The sequence below is a fragment of the Sphaeramia orbicularis genome, chromosome 9 (assembly GCF_902148855.1).
Source record: "Sphaeramia orbicularis chromosome 9, fSphaOr1.1, whole genome shotgun sequence".
Taxonomy (NCBI): Eukaryota; Metazoa; Chordata; class Actinopteri; order Kurtiformes; family Apogonidae; genus Sphaeramia; species Sphaeramia orbicularis.
In genome coordinates, this window is record NC_043965.1 from 17,662,159 (window position 1) to 17,672,812 (window position 10,654).

A 10,654-nucleotide genomic window follows, 5' to 3' on the forward strand; every position below is an offset into this window, starting at 1 on the left:
GCACACATTCAAAGTCCTTGGGAACTCTTCTCGCTCCAGAAAAACTCCAAAACAATGCACTGTTAAGGAAAGAAAAAGGAACATGCCAATACAAGTCTAACTGGCTCTGGGTTTGAAGAGAGGGTTATTGTCTTTTTCTTGCAATTTACGACTCTAATGATGCACTTATGTTGCCCGCTCTTCCCTTTTTCTTACACCTTACCTACTTAAGGAGGAAATCTTGATTGGTAAGTCGATGCTATCCGCAGATTTAGGGATTTACTGTAGGTCGGTGCAGGCTAATTGTTTACTTCTTACAGGAGAAAAGAGTCATCTGTCCTATTCTGAGGGCTTTCTTAGTTAGACTGATGGGATCTCTCTTTGTCTGCAATCCTTTTCATTTCTACATAATACCCATTTTTGTGATGTTTGTTCAATGTTCTTTAAATGAGGCTTTTCAATGGGGCTATCGTTTATTTTTTCTCCTTCCTTTTTTTCTCTTCACTCGAGTTAGAGCTGGTAGATCTATCCACGCATAGTTTTTCTTTCTTCTCTGCTCTTTTGTTGTTCCTTTCATATAATTGTTTTAGTTTAGACTTATTTTTGTTTTCCTCAATTTGTTTCTAATTGATTTCTTTGACTTCAGATGAGTTCAGAATTTCTTTGAGGTTACTCGCATGCTTCAAAATTTGCATGACGTCTTTATCTTTCAAAGTTTTTTGTCCCAAGAAAGAGAAAAAGAAAAGAAATCTCTTCTCTGTGTTTTCAGGGAATATGTGCCTTTGTACTAGAGCAGGGGTGGGCATTCCTGGTCCTCGAGGGCTGGTGTCCTGCATGTTTTAGATGTTTCCCTCTTCTGGCACACCTGGTTCACATGATAAGCCTACCATCGAGTTCTACAGAAGACTGATAATGACCTTCAGGCGTGCTGGAAGAGGGAAACATCTAAAACATGCAGGATACCGGCCCTCGAGGACCAGGATTGCCCACCCCTGTACTAGAGTATTCACAGTGCATCAAAGCAGGTAGAAGGATCCATATGTGAGCGCATGCCTGGTTTTAAGCTACAGCGTATTTGTCTGTTTACAGATCTTGTCATCAAAACCTGTAAGCGAGCTTTTACAAGAAAAAGAGTCGCACCATTTATCGAGCCAGACTGAGGCCCCCCACGATTACGATTCTGGGAATGACACATCTTCACCGCCATCGAGCAAAACTGGCGTTTCTCGGGCAAGTGTCACTGAAATCAAGAGGAACCACTGTCAGCGTCTGGCCACTGACAGAGACAATGCCTCTGATTCTGGAAACTCTGTCACCAGCTACGCTTCTTTGTGCAAACCGTACAGGGAGGAAAGCTTGTCTGCAACCCTATTCAGCGGAAACAGCAAGAGGTAATGTTGTGTTCAAAATAAATAGTCCATCAGAATAAATGCCGCTCAGGAAAATGGCAAGCTGTTTATCTTCTGTTACCATGCTCTATTTCCTCTTTTGAAATATTCATCATACGAGCGAGAATAATTCGAAAGCCTTTCTTAAAAACAGCCCAGGATACAGTTGTTTGGGTTTTTTTTTTCAGCTTTATCGGTCCGAGCAGTTAAACGCCTTTTCTGTGTTTTCTTTGAAGGGACCAGATAACCTTGGGGTGTCGGGTAGAGGTGGTGAGATCTCCAAAGACTTCCAGCTGTCCACAAAGACTGAGCAGAGCTTCTCGGAGACGCCTAAAAAACAGGACGTCCAGCAGCAGCCGGAGCAGGAGCCGATCCTCGGGGAGTTCCAGATACTCAGGACGTTACTCTAGGAGCCCGACACTGTCATCCTGCAGGTGAACTCACTGCTTCTGTTGAGCCAGAACATACTGTAATGCTGCTACTGTACAATGTTTCACACGTTTTCATTCATTTGCATACAATGTTGTAAAAGTTACTTCCAAACTGTAATACAAAATTACTTGTTTCTGTTATTTAAAAGTAATTCCTTACCTTACAATATTACCACCAACACCAAAGACGCCAGTAGATTTCATTTCATTTATTTGGATCTCCATTAGCGTTGGCTTAGGCCATCGCTATTCGTCCTGAAGTCCACACCCATCACAATTGTCTTTACACTGCAGAACGCAAATTACTAAAAACACCCACGCACAAAACAAAACAAAACAAAACAAAACAAACAACAACTAAAAACCATTCATCACAGTTAAAAAACAAAAACAACATACATGTTATACAGGACCTAGTTCAATTAACGGTACCTCCCAAAAAGTATTTTTTAGCATACTTTGTAAATGGTAAGACGTATTTCACAGTTATATATCAATGTATTGTCAATCAACTAAACAGTAAAACACTGAGCATTGTTTTGCAAATACATACTCTTTCAGTAATTCTTTAAATAAAGCTGCAATCAATAAAGAATTCTAACTAGTCATAGAAACGTTAGCTTACCTTGTCATTGCTGATCATGCTAATGCTAACTAGCTTCTGTAAAGCAGGGTTAGGGTTAGTAATGAGCATACGTCCATGTGACCAATGTACTGTCTTCTATCATCTTGAACACCAACAGGAAATAGAACTTTCCTGCCTCATTTTTGATTCCTTAAGGTGTCACGGTCTTCCTGTTTTGTTTTGTTTTTGTTTTTTTTTCATTTTAAATTTAATTAAATAAATTAAGTTATGGGGGCAAAAAGTCTGTCGTAACATGTACTGAGTAGAATATTACTGAAAACTGATTAATAATGCCTTATACTATTGCATTACAGCAAAAAGTAATCTGTTACTGTGATGCATTACTTTTGTAATGCCTAACACTGTTTGCATATCAGTTAAAAGAGACAGAGAAACCAACAGAAACTTATTGTCTAATTATTCAGTACCTTGACATAATTCTACCTTTGACTCTACATGTAATAAGTTTCAAAGCCCATTTCCACCACTGTGGATACTTTAAGTACTTTACTAAACACTATCTACTAATCTAACTATGCTAAATCCTGCAGAGTCATTAGTGCTGTTTGTGTGTGTCAGCTCATTAAAGACACTCAATCTGTGTTTTTTTTCCCTTTTTTCATCATGAACCAGTCTGTGGCTGAAATGCAGACAAACACCTGAAACACTACAAACTCACATGCAAATAAGTTCAAGTTTCACTCAGGTGCAAAACTTTATCGGCCTGTGTGCACCAGCATATCATTAGCTCAAAAACCTTTGTGAATAGGTGCAAAAAAACAGAGCTGATTACGGTGTAAACTCTGTCCAATTCCCTGCACAAATAACAGCACAATCCATTCTTTGTTGATCCAGCCATTAGTTGCTGTTCAGGGAAAAGTACCTTGTTATTTTGAGATAAGTCATTGTTTAGAGAAAAACACCATATTTTTCGAGATATTGTCAAGTTTCTCAGTATTTTGAGATGCTAAATCATTATTTTGACTTTCATTTGTGGTGGAAATGTGCTTCCATATACACAGAATACAATTCTGCTTTTACTGTAACATTCCTAAAATCCACCATAATTATTATTTTTTTTCTTTTTTTACCCCATTGTCAGCTCATACTCACGCTCACCAAGTTACACAGCCGATCTGAGGCGAAGAGGCAGCGTGGCCAGCCTCAGCTCCAGAGGCAGCTACAGATACAGCGTTGACAGGTGAGCTATTGGAAAAGTTTATAGAGTCCTCAGTAACGGTGCACTAAAACAAATACATATTTACATGCATATTTACGTTGTGGCGATTAAAGTTTCTCATTGTTATGTCTGTTTTCTTAGACTACGAGACAGAAAGAGAACACCTAGCTCCAGAGAGTCAGACGCCAAGCATGAACATAAGGTTAGTGGGAAGAGACGAAGACGCAAATCCTACTCACCCATGAAGAAAAGAAGAAGAGACTCGCCAAGCCACCTGGAAGCACGCCGAATCACAAGGTACAGCCTTTTCAGCGCGTCTATTTAGAGCAATAGTATATGTATGCAAGAGGTGCTACCGGCCTCATCGTCCATCGCCTCAGTTGGAGACGTCTCTGACCTGAAGGCTTTCCCTCGTGATGATGAGTCCTGTTCCTCCAAATGGCATTAAGCCCAAAGATGAGATAACTGTTGGCTCTGGAGCCAGAACAGGTGCTACAGAAGCAGATGGCAAACACAAGGATGATGAAACTCAACAACAGGCTGATATTACTTGTATTCACAGATCTGCTTTTTTCAGCTACACAGATACCTTCTCCAGTCACGTCATGATACTTTTCAACAAGACAAATTATATACATTCTGGAATATGCAACAAATTACACAAAATTACTGCATCACTTTTCAGTGAACACAGACTGATAGAATAGAATAGAATAGAATAGAATAGAATAGAATAGAATAGAATAGAATAGAATAGAATAGAATAGAATAGAATAGAATAGAATTGGGTTTGTTGTCATTACACCAGTTGTGCAACAAAACTGCAGGTGGTCTCTGCCAGGGATAGTGCACTTTCATCTAAATAACCGCACAAAAGATACATACGGACATGTTTTAAATAAATAAATAAATAAATAAAATATTGTGCAATTGAAAATATGTGTAAACAAGTGGTGTCAGGCAAAACAAACCCCGCCCCTCACACGTATTGTAGCTTATTTTGGCATCGATCCAGCTGATGTCATCATGTCTACGCATGCGGTGATGTCAGCATATCAATTGCCTCTATATATGTGCCAATTTTGAAGTAAATTGAAACAAAATTGATGTTTTTATAGACATTTGAAATGTTGCCCATTATAAGAAAATGGGAGAAAAAAAGGATTTTAAAAATTCATAACAAATTTGAACTTTGACCTACTTTTCCCAAAATGTAATCACATCTGTTCTGAGTCACTGGCAATCTGTAAACCAAATTTTATATGAATTCAACTCATAGTTTTGCTGGCTTATTTTGGCATCGGTCCAGCTGATGTCATCATGTCTAGGCATGTGGCAATGTCAATATCAATTGCCTCTATATATGTGCCAATTTTGAAGTAAATTGAAACAAAATTCATGTCTTTATAGACATGTGAAATTCTGCCCATTATGAGTAAATGAGGGGACAAAAATGATTTTAAAAGATTCATAAAAAATTGAAACTTTCACCTACTTTTCCTAAAATCTAATCAGATCTACAATCTATACAATGTATAAACCCAATTTGTTATGAATCGAAGCAATAGTTTTGCTGCTAGAATGTTAACAAACCGAACCAAAAACAATAACACTCAGCGATATACTATATGAAAGGATAAAATTTAAAAAATATAAAACTAGCATAAAATGTGCAAATGTGACAGTGTAAACAATGTAATCATACATGTACCAGTGCTAACAGTGTAAACAGTATAAATGTAACAATGCTAAAAGCAGTGGTGTCAGTGGCCTGTCAATGAGAGTGAGCAGGATGGACTAATGCATCTTTATGTTCCCTATTTCTACTAGATGTATACGTATCCCTACTTTCTCACCCTTTTTTGGGTGAGAAAGATCACACACATCACCTTTAACACTTGTCATAATAGAGCAGAGTTCTGTTGTATGTCTGACTACTTGGTAAAGTCAGGCTCAGTGTTCACATTCCTTTCTTTACCATTTTGAAGTATCACATTATAGAGTTGATGAAAATATAAAAAGAAAACATCCTCAATTTGCATGTGATGCTCAATTAATGACCGTCATGGCAGATTGAAACATCTTTATGAATAAATTTGGACAACAAACATTAAATCAGTCAGTCATCTCTGCATCTTGAGAAGAAAAATCATTTCCATCATCTTCCACCATCATTCTGGAAACAGTTTTTCTTATACAGTTAACACACCTCCTACTTCTTTTACTGTGTTTATCTCAGACAGACTGTACTTAACATGTCATTACTCAGCCAATGTTATTCAAACCAACTGCTGGAAAATAGTCACTTTTTTTCATTTCCTTTATTCCTAATTTTCCCTTCAAATATGACAGTGATGATAGGAAAACTAAAAATAAAATCAAAAATGATTATACTTTGTGGACACGAGTAGACTTTAAGAGCTGTGTGTTGACTCCTCATTGATTTATTAACATTGATTGCCCCGGTGAGTAAAATTTACAGGGATTGTGGGGGGGAGGGGGCATAATTACAAAAATGGAATGGAATGTCTATAATTATATGTTCAATTGTGTATAATTACCTAAAAATGTGAATGTTCCTTTTTTGGAGTAGCTCAGAACATATGTCTTCCTCTTCTATTATCCATTGTTACAGTCGATTTCCATCACAGTTATTATCTCCTTAACTAAAAAGCCCAGGATAAAACAAACACTCACATTAAGAATGGATTTTCACACATTTCTGGTTGTTCATGTTATTCACATTTTTAACCCATAAAGACCCAGTGCTATTTTTTTGGCAGGTCCCAAATGAATTTTTCTCTATATTCAATCATTTTTAAGTGATTTATCACCATTTATTAGAATATTATCTTCTGTATTAAACATTTTTCACAGTTAATAATGTATTTTCCTATATTTAACTAACTAATCATGTGGATGTTCATGAAAACTCAGATTAAAGTTAAGGCTTATTGGTCAGAAACAGAAAAAAACTGAAGAAAAAGTGACTTTTTCAGCAAAGATATCAGTAACTCAGTGTAAAAACACGTGCCTCTATCCACTGTCATTGATCCAACTCCATGGGTTTTACTGGTGAATCAATGTTGTAGAAGATGATGGTGTTTCCATGGTAACTACAGAGCCTCTGAATGTCCAACTCGGTCATATCTGAGTAGAATTTACAGCTGAGAAATTACATTTTACTTAAATTATTTACATGTATTAATAGGATTAGTGGATCAAAAGATATTAAACCTGTAAAGCCAGAACCATTAAATCATTGACAGAAAATTCCAGTTCTTTGAAACCAGAACCTTTATTGGTCCTTCTGAACAACCAAATAAATGTTTTTTCAAATATCAATTTCCATGTATGAGTTTCAATTTTATATCATATTTGATACATCAGGTCTTAATGCTCAAATATTATTATTTTTGAACGAACAAAAACATAATATAACACAAACGTGTCTAAAAAATTGGTAATTCCTCTTCAAAACTGGCAAAGTTCTGCCTCCTTCCTCATTAATGACAATCTTGTAGTGTCACTGGAAAGGCCTCTGGTGAATGAATTCCTCCCCCCTGGTGGATTATTCGTGCATTCCATGTATCTAATTGTATACATCAGGTTTTTCAAGTAAAAAAATCACACTGATCATGTAGAGGGCTTCAAAACTCATGTATCAAATATGATACGTTTGGCGTTGTAGGGTTAAACACTTGAGATCAGTAGATGGTTTTGGTCGCTGACAGCTGTTTGGGTCTTTACGGGTTAAGAAAACTTTGTAGATGTAAACACTTCCATAATGTAATTTTACTTTTGTCACTGTCATTTTACTGGTTGATCATATTGAATGTGGCCCCTGAATTAAAATGCCTTCGACAGCCCTGCTTCAGGTCAAATAAAAGCCTGTACACCAGTTTAACACCACTTCTGTGTTTGTTTCTCCTCAGTGCCAGGAAGCGACCCATCCCATACTTCCGCCCCAGTCCATCGTCCAGCAGCCGCTCCACCAGCGTGTCGTCCTGGAGCAGCCTCTTCACTCGCAGCCGCAGCCGGAGCCCGATCTACAGCATGAGCCGGAGCCGGAGCAGGAGCCGCAGCCACAGTTACTCCTCCTACAGGAGCTACAGCCGCAGCTCCTCCTGGAACTCCATTTTTGGGACCCGCAGTCGGAGCCGGAGCGCTGGTTCATTACACAAACGCCACAAAACCAGACACTAGAGCTCATTAAGGAACTGTAAAGACCTGGAGGGTTTTTTGTTTTTTTCTGTGGAGGATAATGGATGTCAGAGCAATCGACGCTCTGACTTGAAGCCTGAGTGGAAATGTCCCAGCAGGGGTCCGAACATCGAAGCAACCGTGTTGGCTCTCCCTACAAAGACCGCTGGAGACCGGATATCTTCTTTTTTTGTTCATTTGCTTTGTTCGTGTACATCCTCTTGCATCAGCACTTGCAATGGCCTGAGACTGTTCATCTTTTAACATATTTACGACGGGAAAATGCACACAAGACAAAAACACTTTGGTTGGCTAACATCACACTTTAATCTTTTATGTGGATTTTCTGCCAATTTATAGTTTTCAGCAAGGCTTTAAAATTGTATACCAGTTTCAATATTGTTCTTGGAGCTTGAAATATGCTCAAAGCAGGGTTAAAATGGACTTTTATTGCCGAGGCCAATGTGACACCAGACATTTGTTGGACATTCTACTGTGGAGATGTGTACAGTTAACATTGGGGCCATTTGATTCATATGTTTACAAATGGCTTCAGAGGGATCATTATCAGGAATAAGGACAGGTTTATAGCTCTGATCTTTGCACTTCACAAAGTGGAGAACAGACGCGTTTCCTATGAAAAATGAAACGGCGAGGGTGGCCTGACGGCTGAGCAAACTGCCTGTCAGCTCAAATGTCAAATTAATTTATCCTCTGATCAAGTGGAAAACAATTGAAATGTCAGTCCGTGTAATACAACAGAGACGGATTGAAACATCTCGCAGGGACGGGACGGGGGGGATTTCTTTTGACAAAACCTTCACAATGTCAGAGGAGGTATTTTTTTCCTTGAGTCGATGCTTATTTGTTTAGGGAAAAACAGTCGTTGAAGAGATAACTGTAATGAATATTTTATCTAATTTAATGCTTAAACGGTCCTCTTGGGGCTGTGTTTCATTTGTGGTTAGCTGATGTTTAATTGAAGAAAGTAAAAACCAAAATAAGAACTTGAATTTCACTCGGTTGCATGAAGCAGGAAAAAAAAGGCAAGACTGAAAAATGTGAAAAAGCAGTGATTCTTGATTTCTATGACCTGATTAATATTTCTTTTTTTTCCCCACCACACTGGAACCAGACACATACCAAACATACTGTATATCAGCTGCTGTTTGTTTTGTTCTGTTTGTGTGTTAAAATACCAGAGAGGTTCTAGTTTGGAAATGTGCAGAATCATACATATTTATTGCTTATTTAATATTTATTGGGTGTTATTTTTATTTTTTTATTTTTATTTTTTTTGCCCTCTCAGTAGTGGTCAATCTTTCTATGCAACGCTGTCAATTCACCACGATGACACTGCTGTAATTTATTTTTGATATATCGTAAATTATTCCTCGTGTTTTGCAGCCTCGCTCGCGACGAAACCTCAGCTCAGAAGCACATATTCAACAGACGGAATGACAGAAAGGAGTCTTCCAGTCGGACCTTTTGTTTTCTGTTGTTTTTTTCTTTTCTTCTCTTTTCTTTTCTTTTGGAAGATGCTAAATTTAGAGGCAGGTTTTGACTCCAGAGTTTCAAACTTTTTGCAGCCTTTCCATAGTATAATTAAGAGGGTTATATTTCTGTATCATCTCAAATCCATCATCCTGTCTGTGTAACTGCTCCAGGCCTGACAGACTGCTCTCTATGCACTCAATACTCGCAGCTTATTTCCCTGAATGTCAAGTAAATTGGACGAATGAGGGAAATATGACACCGGAAAAGGAAGGAACCCGGCACAAAAAGTCATCCATAAAGTACGAGTTGATGATGACTTGTGTCTACCAGTGTTGATTGTGTGTCAGAAGAGGATTTGTGCGGTCATATTGTTGACAAACTCTGCAGATGGGCCTCATCCTTCATCTCACTATGTAAAGTTTACACGAGTTCTTGTGCAAAAATAATTTTAAATATGTAACTACTGTGGTGTAAATATGCATCTGAATGGTATCGATTCTACACATGGCGTGATTATTTAATTTGCAGAATGTGATATGGGCCTTGTTGATGTTTTAACTGACTAGTGTTGGTATGTCTATGATGCAATGACCAGTCAATGAGGAGAAGAAGACATTAGGGATCGCTCAGTGGATCCCTTTGATCACATGTTTTATTCATTTTTAAACTCCAATAACAAGGTCATAGAGCAATAGTGAACCAGTGTTTTGGTGTTAAATTATGCATACTTCCCCTCGTTTTCCATACCAAGGAGCATATTGCAAAAGCATATGTTTTTCACACTGTCACATTTTATCTGTGTCGGTGTGAACTTGTAATAATGTGTCACTTGGAAATTAAATTGTCCCTGCCATAACCCCATGAAATCAACTTCCCCACACATTCACTACGTGTTCAGAATAAGCTATATAAAACCCTGTTCTCAATAACACTGAGTCGCAGTCTTCTTGTATGTTGCATGAAACACATGAGTAGTTCAACACTAAATACAAACTTGGGTTCTTAGCTGTTTTGTTTTATCTGTGCGGTGACATCAGTGTGTTTGCTCTGAAGCCCTGAGTTATTTTCTATTAAAAAGCTGGTGAGTCACTAAGAGGAGGGGGCTTTAACTTAGCTTGAGTGACATGAAGCCTTAACTTAATTTGGTCAAGAGAAGGCTGGCCTATTGGTCAGCTGTTGCGCCTGCGCTGCAAAAAATATCCACTTTGTAAAGTTACTTCATACCACATTAAGTTTTAACTCGTCACTTGAGGCTGGTAGTGAATTAAAAGGTTTATTTTACCCCGAGCAGCTCATAAATGTTTGATTTCTTGCTCTTAGCGCAAGGAGTGATAGGATTTAAAGTTGCGTA

General features: G+C 38.1%; 1 protein-coding gene across 1 annotated transcript in view; it reads left to right on the forward strand.

The window, feature by feature from the left end:
• The window catches only part of srrm4 (serine/arginine repetitive matrix 4), a 112,785-nt gene extending 102,551 nt beyond the window's left edge, over positions 1-10,234 (forward strand). Inside the window, exons 9-13 of the mRNA XM_030143443.1 lie at positions 1,069-1,370; positions 1,604-1,801; positions 3,526-3,624; positions 3,745-3,900; positions 7,539-10,234. Coding sequence (XP_029999303.1) covers positions 1,069-1,370; positions 1,604-1,801; positions 3,526-3,624; positions 3,745-3,900; positions 7,539-7,809 — 1,026 coding nt within the window. The 3' untranslated portion in view covers positions 7,810-10,234. The remainder of the gene's footprint in view (positions 1-1,068; positions 1,371-1,603; positions 1,802-3,525; positions 3,625-3,744; positions 3,901-7,538) is intronic.
• Positions 10,235-10,654: the final 420 nt, after the last annotated feature.